The sequence below is a fragment of the Microcaecilia unicolor genome, chromosome 6, assembly GCF_901765095.1.
Source record: "Microcaecilia unicolor chromosome 6, aMicUni1.1, whole genome shotgun sequence".
In the NCBI taxonomy this organism is placed as follows: domain Eukaryota; kingdom Metazoa; phylum Chordata; class Amphibia; order Gymnophiona; family Siphonopidae; genus Microcaecilia; species Microcaecilia unicolor.
Genome location: NC_044036.1, coordinates 17,018,443 through 17,037,962, shown reverse-complemented (window position 1 = coordinate 17,037,962; position 19,520 = coordinate 17,018,443). Strand labels below are relative to the sequence as shown.

The 19,520-nt window shown below is 43.8% G+C and overlaps 1 protein-coding gene across 3 annotated transcripts in view; it reads left to right on the top strand.

Moving 5' to 3' along the window:
* MKNK1 (MAPK interacting serine/threonine kinase 1) overlaps window positions 1-19,520 on the top strand; it is a 193,556-nt gene that overhangs the window by 89,310 nt on the left and 84,726 nt on the right. For 2 of the 3 annotated variants that reach the window (XM_030207027.1, XM_030207028.1), the window contains exons 11-12: window positions 13,823-13,987; window positions 17,015-17,058. In XM_030207027.1, the coding sequence (XP_030062887.1) occupies window positions 13,823-13,987; window positions 17,015-17,058 (209 nt within the window). The remainder of the gene's footprint in view (window positions 1-13,822; window positions 13,988-17,014; window positions 17,059-19,520) is intronic. The other variant, XM_030207029.1, reaches the window with a different exon arrangement.

The following is a 19,520-nucleotide window of genomic DNA, read 5'->3' as shown; positions in this document are numbered from 1 at the left end:
AATGTTGTGTTGGATAACTGCCCAGTGTTCTCTCTCTTTTTTTTTTTTTTTTTTAATGGTTTTGTACCTCCTGTGGGTCTTATTCTAACAACTGCTTAGTCTTTGAAGCAATAGTTCAAACAAGGCAAGTGAACCTCTTATGAGGAAGTGTCTGTGTTACATTTTTAATGACAGCATGAGGACAATTTATAATGAGGGAGGTTGGTGGTGTCTTTATGACCTTCATAAAATGCTAGTGTGAATCCAGAAACTCTCATGCCCACTGGAACAGGCATAATGCCATGCCTTCAGTGCAGGCATCAATGTTGACGACAAGCATAGTGTGCAGGCACGCATGTACTTCATATCCACCTGCACACCCCAGGCAGTGCTTACCGTTAAAGTACATGCATTACGCCTAACCTATAAAAGCCATTTTGTTTATGTTGCTACATATGTACTAAAATGACCCAATATATGGAAAAATGCTTGTGCTGGTAGATGAGAAGCGCATGACGTGTGTACTCTAATGGATTTGCTTCTTTACAGTACTATAAACATGGTTGACACCTGACTTTCCCTTTTCAGCTAATGATCCTCTGTACGTATCCCAGGCAGAGTTCTGTTTTTGCCTTCATATCTCCCTTACAATGCTGAGTTAATATTGATCATCTGAGTTTGCATACTTTATGCAGATATGGTTATTGGGTGGCTGGCTTTTCATGAGTAATGCTTAAAGCATAAATGTACAGTGAAGATCCCTATCCCAGGCCCAGTCTCCCCCTGCAATTGTCAGACCCTGTTGAAGCAGAATTCACAAGCAGTTCATTATGGCAAGAAGTCATAATGCCCTTTCTGACTTTAAGCAGCACACATAGAAACAGTTCATGCGATCTGTATCAATTGTATATTTGTGATCCAACAGGTTTGGGGCAATTGGCACTGCTCTGTACTTTAGGTCTGTATAACCCCGAATCAGTTTTGCTTCACAAGATCCACCAGCTGCTCCAGGACTGGCCTAGTCCTTGGCAGTAGGGTGTGATTGGTTTCCCCCCATTTCATCCTGGGTTTCTGACCCTTTGCGATATGTCTTGCAGAAGTGCTTGCCTCTGTCAGAGTATAGGATACCTTCAGCCTGGAAACCAGTTGACTGCCAGTGATCAAGTTGCACCTCTGCCTCTCGAGGGTGGTCTCCATTTAGAGCAAACCAGTCACAACAAGGGTGACAAGCGCAGTAGATGATGTCTGAACTAACACCTCAATCATCCAAGACTTGACACGAGTCATGTTTTGGGCCACAAAGGTCTTCCTCAGGAGTCTTTATATGGATGTATGGCAGCCTGTCCTAGTACTGTAATGGACCTCTTTATTTGATATTATAAAGCCAAGAAGTAGGTAAGAGGAAACCCGTGTAAGTAGCAAGGAACATGAAAAAAGGAACACCACCTGTATAACATTAAGCTTAGCTTAATAACAGTGGAGTGGAGTGGCCTAGTGGTTAGGGTGGTGGACTTTGATCCTGGGGAACTGAGGAACGGAGTTCGATTCCCGGCACAGGCAGCTCCTTGTGATTCTGGGCAAGTCACTTAACCCTCCATTGCCCGCCGCTTAGAGTCTGCCATGAGTGGGAAAGCGCGGGGTACAAATGTAACAAAAATAAAAAATAGACACTCCTGAGGAAGGTCTTTGTTGACCAAAACACAACTCGTGTCGAGTCTTGTGTGATACAATAAAGGCGTTTGGACATCATCTGCTGCTCTTTCATTCGTCAACCTTGTTGTGATTGTTTGGTTTGTAAGTCTACAAGGGCTACAATTCTGTTTTCCTGCAGTCTCCATTTTGTTCATACATATTTTTGCTGAATTAAGAACTTTGCTGGGGGGGGGGGGGGGGGGAGAGGGAGGGTAGTCTGTTTTGCTCTGCATTTTGTCTGCCCTTTCTCTTGGTTCTATGTTTTTCTCAACACACATCAGTCTGCATGCGTCTTTAGATGTTAGCACAGTGTCCACACAGTTCTGTCATCTTTGTAATGTACATAAAGGGTTCAATAAATCCCTGTTTATAGTACATCTTTGATCTTTGACAAGTTAACTATAGAGAAGTAACCTAGAGGTTAGTGTAGCGGGCTTTGATCCTGGCAAACTGGGTTCGATTCCCATTGCAGGTCCTTGTGACTCGGGTCAAGCCACTTAACCCTCCATTGCCCCAGGTACAAATAAGTAGCTGTATATAATGTCAACAATTTTGTAACCATAATTAGGTGGTATATCGAGACCCATCCTCTGTCCCTATAGATGGTTTCATTGGGTCCAACCTTTTTCATGTTCCTTGCTGCTTACACAGGTTTCCTCTTACCTATTTCTTGGCTTTATAATACCAAATAAAGATGTCCACTACAGTACTAGGACAGGCTGCCATGTATTCCTCTGTAAAAGGTCTGCTTACGGAGGAATATCTTCCACTACTACATGGTTATGTAACTCTGAGGAATCTTACTCAAGTCTTTTTTTTTTTTTTTTTTTTCATGAGGCCGCTTACAATTGTCACACTGATTCTAGAATTTCAAGTGTAACTTTTGCTTCTGTGACTAGCAAGTTTCACAGAGTAGTATTTTTTTCACTTATCCAAGTAATGTTTACTGGTTACCTATTGTGAGATCATGTTCCAGCTCTTCATGGTGGCTGGTTTGTATCTGATTTCTTTACACTGAGCTCTACCCATATTACTCATAGACGGTACCTGGTAAAACTGGCGTGTTCATGGTGGTGATGCCGATCCGTGTTGCTTGCACATGCTGTAAGCTAGTTAATGAAACGGCATGGGCATTTTATGTATGGTAAATTTATGGACAGCTACGGAGCCTCCCTGTTAACTTCACTTGCTGGTTAGCTGCTGTGCTGGTAGCTCATAAGATGCAGCTTGACGGCTGCCACATTTTCATGCTGTGCAACTTGATTCCCCAGGTTGCTGAGGAATAAATTGGTTCAGATTAATTAGTGGAAATACACCAGGAGACACATTCTTGCTTTTAAAGAGATCATATTTAAAAAAAAAATATTAAAACCAAAGTGAAGTGAAAAAAGTATGTTGGTATACCATTTACCACATCCTATTCAGGGAAAGGATACAGTATATATTAACGACTCGGTGCTCTGCCGTTATCTTTTCGTATAGTCTTTCAAACTCAGCAAAACAAATAGAGGCGAAGTAGTTCTGCACATAAGACTAACAAGACCTGGTGAGGGGGGGGGGGGGGGGGTGATTCTTTGCTCTTTAGTCTCCAGATGGGTAGAGGTAATGGCAAAAGCCAGAAAATGACATGTATGCATCAGGAGAGGAATGGCCAGCAGGATGTGGAGGAGTGGCCTAGTGGTTAGGGTGGTGGTCTTTGGTCCTGAGGAACTGAGTTCGATTCCTGGCACAGGCCGCTCCTTGTGACTCTGGGCAAGTCACTTAACCCTCCATTGCCCCATGTAAGCCGCATTGAGCCTGCCATGAGTGGGAAAGCGCAGGGTACAAATGTAACAAAAATAAAATAGATACTATTGGAGATTCTACATGGAATGTTGCTACTATTGGAGATTCTACATGGAATGTTGCTATTCCACTAGCAACATTCCATGTAGAAGGCTGCGCAGGCTTCTTTTTCTGTGAGTCTGACTACGTGCAGGACGTCAGACTCACAGAAGCAGAAGCCTGCGCGGCCACATTGGTGATCTGCAAGGGCCAACTTCTACATGGAATGTTGCTAGTGGAATAGCAACATTCCATGTAGAATCTCAAATAGTAGCAACAGTGGAGGAGTGGCCTAGTGGTTAGGGTGGTGGACTTTGGTCCTGAGGAACTGAGTTCGATTCCCACTTCAGGCACAGGCAGCTCCTTGTGACTCTGGGCAAGTCACTTAACCCTCCATTGCCCCATGTAAGCCGCATTGAGCCTGCCATGAGTGGGGAAAGCGCGGGGTACAAATGTAACAAAAAAAAAAAACTGTTATACTGTATGTAGTTCTGAAGACCAAACCTTCAAAGGGATATAAACAGTGCCACTTTTACCAATGGGCAAAAGGGGTAGCTTCCTTGGGCCCATTCATAAAGGGGAGCCCAGTTGCCCATCAGTAAAAGGAGAGCTGTTGGACCATCAGATGACAGGGCCAAGATTGATCCCCCACGACACAGTCTCTGTCACTGCTGTGCCTCTGAGCCTGCATCAGGTCCCCAACAAATCCTTCCTGTAGCAGCAGTCAACGTGGTACCAGCTGTGAATGCCACAGCACAATCAAGCCGATCAGCTCATGAAAGTCCTGGGGATGGGGGAGGAGGGGAAGACGTCCACAAGTTTGCCTGGGGCCCTGTAGGTGATTAGTGGCCCTGGATTTAGAGCAGATGTAGTTTGTCTAGAGGGTGCTGCTAAAATGGCCAGGAGTACTGCACAGTGGAGACACTTAATTTAAGCACATACCCTGTTGGTGAGGCAGGGAAGGGGAGTAGATTTATTTTTGATCCTGCAAATTTTAATCAGCTTAAACTGCTGCCCTCTCCTCTTAACTAGGAGAGCTCCTTCCATATGTTAACGCAGGTCTGTACCCTCATCAAAGGAATTGTCAGTCTGATGCCCACCAGTGAGCCTTCTCAGGAGTAGCCCCCACACACTCACTCCCAGGGGACTGTGACTAATACGTGACAGCCTCTACCTGCATCCACTCAGTCTGCATTTGCAGTTCCCTGTCACACACTGGTAAGACCAGTTCCCACACAACCTTATTCAATTGTACATGTCATCCGTCTTCAGTTTAGGCACCTGATCCTGTCTTATCTTGTCCTCTCAGCTGCCTGTTATATTTCATCGTATTGTACAGACATTGTGATGCCTTGTAAGGTGTTTGATTTGTATTGTGCTGACATTGAGTATCATATCTGTTAATGTGGATGTTCTTTCTTGCTCCTTAGTATGGTGCACTTGTTATGAATGTTGTGCTGTGCTGTTAATTGGTATGTGATACTGTATCCTGTCATGGGCATCACTAGGATTTACTTTGCATATCTCCAGTTAACCACCTCGATTATGCTATGCTGACATTTTGATCTTGTTATGATATTAACGCAATGTAGACGTTTTGTTAAGCTATACTTGTTGCAAACCCCCTTGGCTTAATCTCGTCAGAAAGGTGGTGGTTTCAGTTGTAACTCAAGGTGAGCTATGTTTAGGTATAGGGAGGTATTTTCTGTCCCCAAGGGCTTAGTCTGTGCAAAAAGCAATGGAGGGTTAAGTGAGTTGCCCAAGATCCTAAGGGACCCATAGAGGGATTTGAACCCTGGCTGACTTTACTGCTTCTCAGCTCACTGCTGTAACCGTTGACAGTATTACTCCAGCCTGCAATAAATTATTCCATAAATAGGCTGCCTGCAGTGGAAAGGGAGGCTCGAACCAGGGATCATAGAAAGAGGGTGAACGGGGTTAGATGCAGGAATAATCTAAGGAAATCTTTCTTTACAGAAGTGGTTGGTTAGTGAATGCATGGAACATCCTCCCAGTGAAGGATATAGGCAATGCTATGGGACAAGCACAGAGGATCTGAGGGAGTTGTGTAGGCTGGGTTTTTTTTTGGTTTGGTTTGGTGAGCAGATTGAATCGGCCATGGGCTCTGATGCCATTTTGCTTTTTGTGTAGGCTGTGTTGCTTCTGGCATTCAAATCTGTCTAGGAATAATAGTGTTTGCACCAAAAGATATACGAGCAGAGATTTGAACACCTGAATATTATTCCCTAGAAGAAAGGAGGGGTAGAGATATGATAAGACCTTTAAATACTGGCATAGTATTAATATACAACAATATTTTCAGGAGACTGGGAAGTGGTAGACTTGGGAGTAACATCAGACAATTCTTTTTCACAGAGAAGGGTGGTGGATGCCTGGAATGGTGTCCTGGTGGAGATAGTAATGGAATTCAAAAATGCATGGGATAGACAGAGGATGCCGGAATAAAAGGCTAGTATTAAAACAGAAATGACCTCATGACTTTTAATGTGTTATATGTAGGGGTGGTACTTTTCAACTTCAGTAGTTGGGACGTAAGGCCAGTGTCAGGAAGGAAGACTTCTAGAGTTTTGTCCCAGAAATGTGAAGTCTCGTATCCAAAATGTTGAGAGAATTGGGCATTTTTTATGTCGTGGATTCATAGGCAGTCAGTTACATGTTTGAACTTTTGTTTTTTCTTTTTTTAAATTTATTTTCACATAAACGGATGGTGTTTGGACTGCTCTAACAATTAAAACCTCCGTTTTTCTGGTGACTTAGTCACTTTCCCAGAGATGGTCACAAATGGCAGACCAGGGTCAAGTAAACATATTTTATATCGCATACACAGCGCCTGCATTCAGTTATGATAGGAGATATGATAGAGGTCTATAAAATGAGTGGAATTAAACGGGTAGATGTGAAGCGTCTTGTTTATGCTTTCCAAAAATACTAGGACTAGGGGACATGCGATGAAGCTACAATGTAGTAAATTTAAAACGAATTGGTTTTTCTTCACTCAATGTGTAATTAAACTCTGGAATTGGTTGCCAGAGAATGTGGTAAAGATGGTTAGCTTAGCAGAGTTTAAAAAAGGTTTGGACGGCTTCCTAAAGGAAAAGTCCATAGACCAATATTAAATGGACTTTGGGAAAATCCACTATTTCTGGGATAAGCAATATAAAATGTTTTGTACTTTTTTTGAGATCTTGCCAGGTATTTGTGACCTGGATTGGCAACTGTTGGAAACGGGATGCTGGGCTTGATGGACCTTTGGTCTGTCCCAGTATGGCAATACTTATGTACTTATGACTCTCAATAGGGAAGGGAAGATCTTGAGGTTGAAATTGACAAGTAAAATTTTAGTTAACAATTTTATCGACTTGTTTAATCATGTATTAATAACGAATAACGTGCAGGACGTCAGACTCAGAATTTGAAACTGAAGGAAGCTTTCAGGGCCGTGCCTAGGGTCTCTGGTGCCCCCCTGCAGACTATCAGTTGGCGCGCCCCCCCCCCCCCCCCCATGTGGCACAAGATGCAAAGGAAATAGGAGCTGAAAGATGGGGTGCATCTTTGTGGGATTGCTGAACAAATAGAGGGTTTACAACCACTTAGCTTTTCATGCTTTCATGTTTACGAAATTAGTAATTAAATCTTTGATATCTAACTGGGCACATATATCATTCTCAATAGCAATCATGGCAAGGCTTACAAGCCTTTCTTGTGAAATACTTCATCGCAAATAATTTTTTATGATTGTTAACCGTGAAAATGATCACTCACCACTTGCTACACTTACAGGAATTGTCAGCAATATTCTTAGAAACAAATTGCTATACATTGCAAAATAAGATAGCAGATGTAAATTCTCAAAGTGGACATATTCCAAACACTAAAATGAAAATAAAATGATTTTTTTTCTACCTTTGTTGTCTGGTGACTTGATCATGCTGGCCCAGTACCTGATTCTGCTGCTATCTGTCCTCTTAACTCCTTTTCAAGGGCTTCCTTTCCATTTATTTCTTGACTTTCCTCCTTCCTTCTTCATTTCTTGCCTTACATCCATAAGTAAAAGCTGGGTCCTCTGCAGACTGTCCAGTGGATCCAGCTTCTGCCTATTTTCTCCATCCATGTGCAGGTTTTCTCCCTTTTCCCTCATTTCATCTCCTTCCTATCTCTTCCCTCCCCTCCGTCCATGCCCAGCATTTCTTCTCTCTCCCTTTCCCTCCATCCAAGTCCATCCTTGTCCCTCTCTGCCCTTCCCTCCCCTCCATCCATATCCAGCAATTCTCCTCTCTCCCCTCCCCTCCATGTCCAGCATTTTCTCCTCTCCCTGGACCCTGCTCTCCCATCCATGTCCATCCTTGTCCATCGATGCTTCTCTCTGCCCTTCCCTCTTCCATCCATCCATATCCAGCAATTCTCCTCTCTCCCCTGCCCTCCCATGTCCACCTGCCCGCCCTCTTGAGTCTGGTTTCTTGTATTTAATTTAAATTTACCTCCATCGTGGCAGCAGCGTCAGTGAAAGCGCTGCTGACGTCTCCAGCCTTCCCTTCGCGCTCGTTCGTTCCCTCAGTGTCCCGCCCTCGCAAGGAAATAATGTCAGAAGAAGGCGGGACACTGAGGGAACGAACGAGCGCAAAGGGAAGGCTGGAGAGGTCGGCAGCATTTTCACTGACGCTGCTCAGCTGCTGCGACATCGGAGGTAAATTTAAATAAAAGAGCTGCTGTCGGGAACTGGGGTAAGCATGGCGCGGCGGCGCCCTCCAGAGGTCGGCGCCCCCCCTGCGGTGCTTACCCCGCTTACCGTGTTGGCACGGCCCTGGAAGCTTTGCTGCAACGGAAGAGAGGACCTCGGCTGGCGGGGGTTGGGGTCCCCCGCCAGCGAAGGTAGGCGACGGCGGTGGGGGAGGGATGAAGGTGTGGGGGTGGTGGCTAAAATGTGCCACCTCACTCTGGCTTTGGCCCCTCCTCCCGCCGAAGTCCAGATACGCCCCTTGGCACACCAGTCCAGAACTACAGCAGGAGGCTTGTCTGCTACCTTGACTAGGCAATGTGTTGGTTCCGTCTGAGTAAATAAACATTCGCTTTTACATGTTCCAGTACTCTTGATTTTTATAAATCGCTAAATCCCTTTTGTAATCTCCAGCTTAATGAGCCCCTAACTTTTTAGCCTTCAGCTGTTTTAAAACTTTTTGATGGCCCGTTCCTACCTTTTTTTTTTTTCTTCTTTTTTCTAGTTCAGCTCTTTCTTCCCTTACAGCTTATCTGCTTTGACTCCAAGATGGATCTTTTATATACCAGAGGTGATCAATCATCTGCCTCGTGCAGAGCACTGCAGCGCAGCCTCCTGTTAGAAATCTGCTCCTCAGCCAGACTGTGTGGTGGCAGCTAATTTCTCTCTTGCTTTAGTTTTGGTCACAAGTTGTCCCATATTTTGGTATATTCTGTTTTCCTTGCTTTTGTAATTTTTGCTAGTTGTCTTCTCAAGATTGAGAGGCTCACTAAGGGGGGGGGGGGGGGTCCTTTTACAAAGGCGTGCTGAAAAGTGGCTTGCGGTAGTGTAGGCGCAGATTTTGGGTGTGCGCCGAAAATCATTTTTCAGCATGCCTGTTTAAAAAAAAAAAAAAAAAAGCCCCCCCCCCCCCCCCCCCCCCTGAAAATGGATGTGTGGCAAATTCAAAATTGCTGCACATCCATTTTGGGTCTCTGACCTTACAGCCAGCCATAGACCTAGCGATAAAGAATTTGGGCGCTAAGGACCTACGTGCGTCGGATGCCACTTGGCGCACATCCGCTACGCATGTCTGAGAAGAAAAATTATTTTTCAGACGCTCACCAAAAATGAAATTACAGCAAGAGCCACGCGGTTATCGAGTGATAAGTCCATTTGGGTGTGCATAGGCGCCTACGCGGCTTAGTAAAAGGGGCCCTAAGTGAGGGACAGGCCAGAGATCAAAGGTTTATGATGGAGTACCAGGAACTGAAGCTGACGTGGCCTTCGGTCCATATCTATTTCTGTTGTTCACTCCTTCCTAATCAACATGCGGCTGGCACTGGTGGGCTTTTGTATTGAATTAGCTATTTTGTTTGTGGTACTGTAAAAAATTTTAAATTGAGAATTTTTAACAAGAAGCTGAGTGAATTTTAAAGGAAAATCTTGTCCCGGTATTACCAAAATAGCTTTTGGTCTTGATTTTCTTTCCCCTAAGGGAAAAAGGGTTATGATGCCCCATGCTTGTCTTGTTACTGTCGGCTTAATTGCAGCAGAGATCTGCAAATTAAACGCAGCAGTGGCTTAGTAACTGCTCTGCAGGGTGGGCCAGTCCTTACGGCTTCAGTTCGAAGATTTTTGTGCCTGCTGCATCATAATTGAGCAAATGTCTTAACACTTTCAAATTACATTTTCAACAAACCCAGTGGCCTTTCCTTCAGGAAGTACTTGACTCGGTCAATAAATCATTGTCCTCTACTGAGCAGGTGGTCCTCCCCTGTAGCCTCTGCAGGTTGTGGTTTTCTTTTTTTCCAGCACACAATCCTTCTAGACTACAGCAGGTTTTTTCATGTGTTCGAGAACGCACAAGCTACTGGATATCCTCGGTGGCCCAGCAGAATTACTAGCCGGCAAAAACGCCCATTTCCTTCATTGCCAATATGGCTATTAGAACTTATTCTTCATTGCAAGGACTTTTAAGTTCTGTTTAACTTAGTTTGAATTTTTCAAAATTAAATCTAAGCCTCGTACTTGGATACTGGAAGTTAATTAAACCACAGTATTACAGGGTGGAGGGGGGGGGGGTCACAGGAAATAGCATTCCACTAGACAAACATTTAACTATCTAGAAAGGAAATTAAATAATAAAGGAAGCAGCAAATAGTCTTTTTCCTTTTCCTGTTCTCCATAACAGCACCAGCAGGGTCCAGAACACCTTGCAGATGGTAGTTGGCACACGGCATGCTCACAAAGTATATGCTCCAGTGCCAGCTTGGCCCCAAGTTGTATAGTTAATCCGTGGAGACCACGTGCCTGTTAAGGTGCAAATATTGGAATAAGATAAACCTTTAAAGCAACACTTAAGGGGTTAAAAATTCAAACCCAGACTGCACCTTTTCCAAGCAGAGGTCTAGTTGAGTTGCAGGTACCTGCCTATCGGGGCTTACAGTCTAAGTAGGACCTGAGGCAATGGAGGACAGTATCTTAAGATCATAAGAAGCAGGATTTGAACCCTGGCTTCCCTGGTCCTCAGCAAACTGTTACTTCTCCACTCAATCTATCAAATTGATCAGAAACAGCAGAGTAATCAAGTGGCTTTTTACCTGTAAAATCTACCTGGGCTTTCTATTCTCATTTCCTTTGCTGTTCAGCTCCTGGGCTACTAAGATCCTTGAGGCTGATGCAGAAAGCCATACAATAGAGCTACGTGCTGATGACTTAATGTGTGTCTTCTCCTGTGAAATTAGCTCAAAAATACCATGACCATCTGTGGCGAAACGGGGTTTTCAAGCCTGTGAACTGTAGGTCTTTTCATGCAATGTATTTCTCTTGTTTGGCCAGCAGGTGGTGTTTGTTTTCTGTTGCTGAAAAGACTGTTTCCTTTTCAGTTTAAGCCCTATGGGAAGGCCACCTGCAGTGCCATTGGACAGATACTTTCAGGATTCTGGCCCTAGAGTTCAAATCCAGCCAGGAGATAATGGATTTTCCCCAGTCTCAGATGGGGAGTGCAGAGGGTAAAACATCTCTGCCCTGAGACCCTGTTCAAGATCTGTGAGCAGTTATTTACCTGAAACTCCCCAGGTGCTACCCAGGTAGACAAGTGTTTAGATAGCTTTAATATTGATCCTTATTCAGTTACCTTTCTGATTTCACCTTTATTTTTTCCTTGTTCACTGTTCCACTTTGATAATAAACCTGTTAGCTTATTAACTTTGCTGTCCTGGACTGACTGAGAATCCTGGTGGCTTGTGGTTTAGGTCTGGGGGGTACTTTCTAGGAACTGTGAGACCCCTGGCAGTGTGGCCCCAGTGTCTTAGAAATCACTGGGGAATAACTTGAGAATGGGAAACTCTCTCCCAGAGGCAAGTGGGACCTAGTCAGTGGAGGAGGGTGTTGGTATAGAGCACTGGGGCAGGTGGGCCTGAGCAAGTGCTGGGGACAGACCCTCCAGGTGTGTGCTAGGTGTCCCGTGACACCATGCAGTAAGCAAATGGCATGAAAATTACCGGTGCATTAAAAACGTGCAGCATAGCACATTGCCAAAATATCCCCATTCTGTCAGTATTTGAGCGGTCATTGGCTCATACACTGACAGTAAGGGGGGACACTAGTTGCTGCTCATTTGCATTGGCTCAAACATACTGTAGTAGTCGAGCAACTCCATTCCGACCCTCCCCTCCCCCCAGCATACCTTGGATCAATGCCCACCTGCTCTTGCCTCTGGACCGCCATCTTGGAAAATGGTGGCATCTGACACCACCCAGTGCATCCTAGGATGCAGCAGGCGGCATCAGTCTGCCAAATTCCCTTGGAGGATGACTACCCCTAAGGCAGGAGCAAGTGGGCATTGCTTGCCTCATTTAAGGTCTGGGGGCTGTGGGGTGGGGGAATGGTGCCATTTCACCAGGGACGTCTCTGGAATAGGGGAGTGTCACTAGACTATCAGGACTTTTTTATTTTTTTTTTTTAGTATTGGGGGGGAAATGGGGGCGTTGGAAAGGAGGAAGATTGGGGCCGATGACCACAGCAACCTTTTCAAATGTCACCCTTCCTGTACCCGAGCAAGTCACCACTCGTGACATTGACAGGAAAGGTGACATTTTGTTATACGCTTTGCTTATATCGTGCTGCAGTTTTCCAGTGGTAGTTTTTTGCGGTAGAGCTGGGCAGTAAACAAGCCGTACTGCGAGGCTTTCTGCATCTGCTCCTTGCTTTTCATTGCCTCAAGTAGAGACATAAGCCTTCGTTTACTAATGTGCATTAAGACGGCTCTATTCTCAATGTGCCTATTGTATTAACTGAGCTTAATTGTTAATGTGCCTTAATGAGGTTGTATACTAGTAAATTAGTCCCTTGGATAGTAAGGCACCTGGGGACGAGGAAATACTTGCTGTACCTGAATGTAATTCACTTTGAGCTGTCAATGAAAAGGTTTGTGTTTAGATCTAAATACTGAAACACATTAAATGACTGTGTTCTTGAGGATCAGGGTATTTCTATATTTGCACAAGGCTGCTGTTCCGCAGCTGTGTTTATCCCCAGGTGTCTCTCTTTCTAGTACATGCTGCTGCATTAATTTCCAGTATTATGCGGCTTCTTGTACTGTTCAAAAAAAGGGTAGAATATAATATTGTAAAGGAACAAAGTAATTATGCAGTGGATATTTTAATTGGGTCCTATATGTCCTACATAGATGGAGTCTTTATATTCAAATAAGATTCTGCCCCTTCAGCAAGTGTAAACTACAGGAGACCAAGGTACTTTTAATCAGCCTCCTGGTGTTCAAAACAAGACCGAGACCTGGGGGACTTAAGCGATCAGATCTCTGCTTTTACTAAGTATATATTAAGACTAGCCGTTGAGCCCGTAAAAACGGGCTAGTAAAGGAAGGGGGGGGGGGGGGGGGAGGGTTTGAAAGCCCCCCCTCCCCGGATAGGTCGCCGCCGCCCCTCCCCCCCGGAGTCCCCTCCACCACACGGGCCGGGTACCTGGCTTCACTATTCAAACCGCCGGAACGCAGCACGCAGCTCATCTGAGCTGCCGTCGGCCTTCCTTCTTCTCTGCGTGTATTCCGCCCTCGTGTGACGTAACGTCGGCGAGGGTGGGACACAGGCAGGTATGGAAGGCCAACGGCAGCTCAGATGAGCTGTGTGCTGCGTTCCGGCGTTTTGAATAGTGAAGCCAGGTACCCGGGCCGGGTGGAGGGTGGGTGGGGGGGAGCGGTAGCGGCAACCCTGGGGGGGGGGGGAGCGGTGGCGACGGCGGTTCCCTCACTCGCAGGTGCGCAGGTTCCCTCTCTGTCACACCCCCGTCATCACGTATTGACGCGGGGCGGGACAGAGAGGGTATCTGCTGCGCATTTGCGAGTGAGTACGCCTCTTGCCATTTATATGTTTGATGAATATATGTACAATTCAAGACACAAGCCTCGGTATAAATTTCTGCATTCCTATCCTATCCCATTTAATTTAAATCTTTGGAAAAGGTTCATTTTGAAGTGTTTCCCATTGTAACAGATGTTGCTCAAATGACAGCGTGGCGTGTCGTGGGTTTTCCTGGTTATATAGACGTCGGTTACATCGTAGTCTGCTTTTTCATGAATCTTTTGCACAGAACAAGCTATTTGAGAGTATCCAGGAAGGCAAGTACGAGTTTCCTGAAAAGGACTGGACTCGCATCTCTATGGAGGCTAAAGATTTAATCTCGAAGCTGCTTGTTCGTGATGCCAAAAAAAGGCTGAGTGCTAGCCAGGTTCTGCAGCATCCCTGGGTGCAGGGGGTGAGTACTTGATAGTCTACATGACATTTTTTGGAAGTCTTTCGGTGTGTTCAGACTTGTCTTTCTGGACTGTCTGGAAACATATGCACATGGATAACACTTATTTTTCTGTGTGTGTGGGTCCCAGTTCAATAGCTCATGCAGTCAAAATGAGTTTATAGCTAGTAGTCAGTGATATACCCACTTCCTCTGACTCGGTCTCCTATCTAGCTTGTAATTACAGCAGTTAAAAACAAGAGGATATTTGTCATCTTGTACATTTCTATTCCACCTTCTCCCATTCAATGGTCCAAGGTGGATCACATGGAGAACCAGATAACTGGGAAGAAAATACATGAACAAAAAAAATTCCAAAATCTTAAATCCTGAGTAAGATATGAAAGTGTCTTACGATACTGTAAGAAGATAATTGCCTAAAATTCAAAGGTAGCGTTGCAAGTGAAAGTGGCCTGCTGTTATCTGGGGAAAAGGGAGAATGAACAGTGGTTAATTTCAACACCAAGGAAAATATTAGCAATGTATATGGAGGTTCAGAACTGGATTTTGGGACAACCCATAAGAAGGTAAGCACATAAGCGTTGCCATACTGGGATGTGGCGAACAAGTACCTGGCAAGATCCCAAAAGAGAAACAGATTTTTATGCTGCTTATCCTGGAAATAAGTGGATTTTCCCAAGTCCATCTTTAATATCAATAACATCTTGTTTAATTTTCAGGTTAAAGTTTGATAAGATCACTCCTTGTTTGTTTGCACTCAATTCATTGCCTTCCTGTATATAAGCGTATATTGAAAACTGCCTTTTATTCCAAGTAATTTATAGCCTTACTACATAAGAACATAAGAGTAGCCATACTTGGCCAGACCAATCCATCTAGCCCAGTATCCTGTTTCCAACAGTTGCCAAGCCAGAAATCCAACCAATTTAAAAGTTGCTCCAAGATTAAACATATCTTGTCTAAAAGCTAGAAAATCTTTTCTGTCATCTTGTGTAGCTTTTTGTTACATACGGATAAATCCATACTTTATATCTATGAAAAAGGACCTGTGAATTGCAAAAGTAAAACTTCTTCACATTATTTAAGCCCTATTCAAAGACGAACAAGGCCACCAAAGTAGACCTCTGAGTAGACTCTGTAATAGATCCCTCCAATATTTCTGAAATGTTCAAGTTCATCTGTCTTCCATATTCAGGTAATACCTCTCCCTGGGGATTCTTCAAGGGGACATTGACATAAAAACACCTTAATAGTACTACTACTACTACTTAACATTTCTAGAGCGCTACTAGGGTTACGCAGCGCTGTACAGTTTAACAAAGAAGGACAGTCCCTGCTCAAAGGAGCTTACCATCTAAAGGACGAAATGTCAAGTTGGGGAGGAATGCTGACAGCTGCCGTCTTCAACTTCAGTTGGCTGCTGGTGTCTTCAGCTTAGTGGCGCTTTGGGGATGCCCACCAACAGTATTAATGGTGCGCTGCTGCTGGATGGGCCCAGACTCGCCCATGGCTACACCCCCTCTTTACATACCTCCACAGTGTAATGGATCAGGTAGACAAGTATTTTTTTTTTCATTCTTTGTCTACCTGATCCATTACACTGTGGAGATATGTAAAGAAGGGCAATTTACTCCCATTAAGTAAATTTTTTTTTTTTTTTTTTTAAATCTTTCATTCAATAGGAGTAAATTGAATTTCTGTATCACAATAACTGTCCTCTCCTTTATTTTACTCTGGAGTTAACAAAAGATTTTATTTGGTCACTCGGGAGTTACAACTATCTTTGGTACGTTGCTCTCCAAGTGCAAAAAATGTCATATAGTGTGTCTGGAATCTTCTTATTGTATTTAGGAAGAAACTGAAAACTTTTGAGATTCCATTGCTGTAATTGCTGGGCTTGTGTGTGTATATGTATGTGTAAATGTACTCACTCTGCTGCTCCCCAGTATCTCTCCACACTCGTCCTTCCCTACACCCCTTCCCGTGCACTCCGCTCCATGGATAAATCCTTCGTTCCCTTCTCCACTACTGCCAACTCCAGACTTCGCGCCTTCTGTCTCGCTGCACCCTACGCCTGGAGTAAACTTCCTGAGCCCCTATGTCTTGCCCCATCCTTGGCCACCTTTAAATCTAGACTGAAAGCCCACCTCTTTAACATTGCTTTTGACTTGTAACCACTCGCCTCCACCTACCCTCCTCTCTTCCTTCCCGTTCACATTAATTGATTTGATTTGCTTACTTTTTTTTTGTCTATTAGATTGTAAGCTCTTTGAGCAGGGACTGTCTTTCTTCTATGTTTGTGCTACACTGCGTATGCCTTGTAGCGCTATAGAAATGCTAAATAGTAGTAGTAGTAGTAGTAATATATGTATATATATATATTTTTTTTTTAATGATTTTCATTGCTTTAACCATAGTGAACCCTTGTTAGGGGGTACAGCTATATATAAACAATAAATTGATACTGATATCCCAAAAGCGTAAAACAGATTTTATGCTGCTTATCCTAGAAATAACTAGTGGATTTTCCCATCTTAATGGTTTATGAACTTCTAAGTTAGGGTTTAAAAAAGGTTTGAATAACTGCTTTTGCCACATTCTCTGTGGTAAATACGATATGAAACAATTCTTGCCTTGTAGCAATGACCACTGTATAAAAAATGGATTTTTAATGGTCTGCAATTAACAAAGATGAGTTGGAGCACTAAGAATTGTCCTCAGAGTACAAAGTACCCAGTAAACACCTGGATTTTTGAACATGGTGCATATGTGCCTTCAGCTCTGTCCCATAATTGCTGCTTATCTGATCACGTCAGCTTTCATTATACCAGGACCTGATTGTAAGGCTGGTGTGAGCTACATGTTTACTTAAGCACAAAGTAGCCCCTCAGGGAAACCATTAAGCTTTATCAGAGGCTGTGTGGCTTCATTCCAACATGAAAAATCTGGCTTCACATTTCAGTGCTTTGCAAATGTAAATGTTCATTTTTAAACTTTTAAAAAAATATGTATTTTTCCTATAATTTATAGGATGCTCCTGAAAGGGGTTTACCAACACCACTGGTTCTTCAGAGGTAATGTCTGCTTTGAAACCTTGTTATCCGTGAATTTCCGTGGCATTTAGACCAAAAATTGTACTCCTTCAGTATCTGTGATGGCTTCTTGAGGCAGTATTGCCAATATGGATCACTTTTGTGCATCCCTAAAGCAAGTACTTAAGACTTTTTTTTTAAACCAGCAGTTCTCACTGTTCTACTGTTACAGTACAATCTGTGGCTTTACAAAAATAATCCAAAACATAATTTTATCAAAAATAGGGGTGGAGAGGTAACGTGATTAACAGATTAATTTTTAATGTGCCAAGTTAATTTAAACGCCACAACATTTTAATGCATACCTGCCCCCCCCCCCCCCCACACACACACACATACATACATTTACCTTTATAGCTGAGCTCTGGATTTTCCTCCTTCCTTGCTGCCTCAGTGTGTTTTCCCCTGCATGGCTGGGCTCTGCAAATACTTGAGCCGCAGAGTGCAGGAAGTTTGAAGTCTGGTGGGACTTGAAATTGTGAGATTTCCCCAACTTCCTGCATGCTGCGGCTCACCTATCTGCCATGCAGGGGAAGAAGAAAAATCCAGAGGTCAGCTGTAAAGGGGGGTAGGGGGAGGGAGAATGCTGACTGAGCATTACTTGAATGACGTTCTAGCAAATAGTGGTGATTTTCTGGATAGCTTTGAAGATTTTAAGGTAGGACAGGCTTTATTGCTGTCTTGTTGTCTGCATAGCTCTCTGATCTGATGGTGGCTGAAGTATCACTAACTAATTCTGTCTTTGCTGAGATCTGCATGCATGCCTGTTTTACCCATAGGTACTGGAATGTCATATAGCATTCCCAAGTGGGATCTTTTTATAACCCACTCCCATAACACGTTTTCCCACAATTGTATCGGTAGATTTGAAAATCGATGGCAAGTATATTCAGCATCAAACTTCTTCTCAGGTTGCAGAAACTTGTATTCCTTCTCACTTCAGTTTCAGTATTACAGGTTGTAAAGGCATATGATACTTTTGGACGTTCGTTACGTTTTGCTGGAATTACACTTTACGGGCCAAAATGAATGCATTTTTAACTGTGCAATCAAAACATTTAATTGCACGATTAATCGCAGTAAAATGTGTAGTCGTTGCCCACCCCTAATTAATAATGATACAAGGGAAATAACATATTGAAATGACATTTTTCACAAGTTTCTCCATCTTTTAAAAATCTGGGACTGACTGGGGGGGAGGGATGGTAGATCCACAATGGGTAAAAGATGGCAATATGTTTTGTCTCATTTTATCTAAGATGGTGATGGGCAGCATCGGTCCTGGAGGGCCACAACCCAGTCAGACATTCAAGATTTCCACAATGAATATGCATAAGATTGATTTTGCATGTTTTGCTTCCATTGTATGCAAATACATTTTGTGCATATTCATTAGGGAAGTCTCAAACCTGACTGGGTTGTGGCCATTAGACCTTGTTTGGCCAACTCTGATCTAAGGTAAACCCCCACCCCTCACAGCTTGCCATACAAAAAAAGGAAAATTCAAATTCTAGTGACATAGTAGATGACGGCAGAAAAAGACCTGCACGGTCCATCCAGTCTGCCCAACAAGATAAACTCATATGTGCTACTTTTTGTGTATACCTTACCTTGATTTGTATCTCTTTTTCAGGGCACAGACCGTATAAGTCTGCCCAGCACTAGCTCCGCCTCCCAACCACCAGCCCCGCCTCTAATATTCTAGTATTGCCTCTAACAGCAGCACTGTCTGATACTTTGAAGTAACACATCCCTGCAGATAAACTGCTGAGAACCTATGTAGCAAATCTTCCATTTAACAGTACTACCCAACAGACCGCAAATAGCAAAAACTGTTCCTTTGAAAATGCAGCACTAAAACTTTAGAATAATACACCACCTATTGGAAAAAATGAACAAGTTAGATTGCTATACACCCTCATGTGGAAACTAATATGCTAGCAGAATCCCTTACCTTTTTGTAAAACGTGTAGACCCCATAGCTTTCATTGAAATCCGCTGAGGACTTGGATGATGGGAGTAGTAGCTGAGAGGAGTCTGATTTGGGGGGGGTGGTAATAAGGCAAGGCAACTGGCTTGGGTTGTGTTAGATGGGCTTGTGGTACTTGAGATGGGGAATAGAAAGGTGGACTGGGGTTGGAATATGGGTGAAACTTAAGGATGTGGAGGTGATAGACTGAGATAAAGGAAATGGGCAGATCTGTGAAGGAGTGAGAAGGTGAAGTGGAGTAACTGGGAAGGAAAAAGGACGGGGAATATATATGAAGCTAAATGGAGGCTAAACGAGGGCTGAGGCCAGTGGCAGGAAATGAGCTGGGACTTGTGATAGGATAAGAGGGGAAGGGTGTTGAACAGGTTTGTACATAGGTTTCTACAGCAGCCATTCCCATCCCAGTCCTCGGAGGACACTGTGGCCTGCTAGCTGTGGCACATTTCAGTTTCAT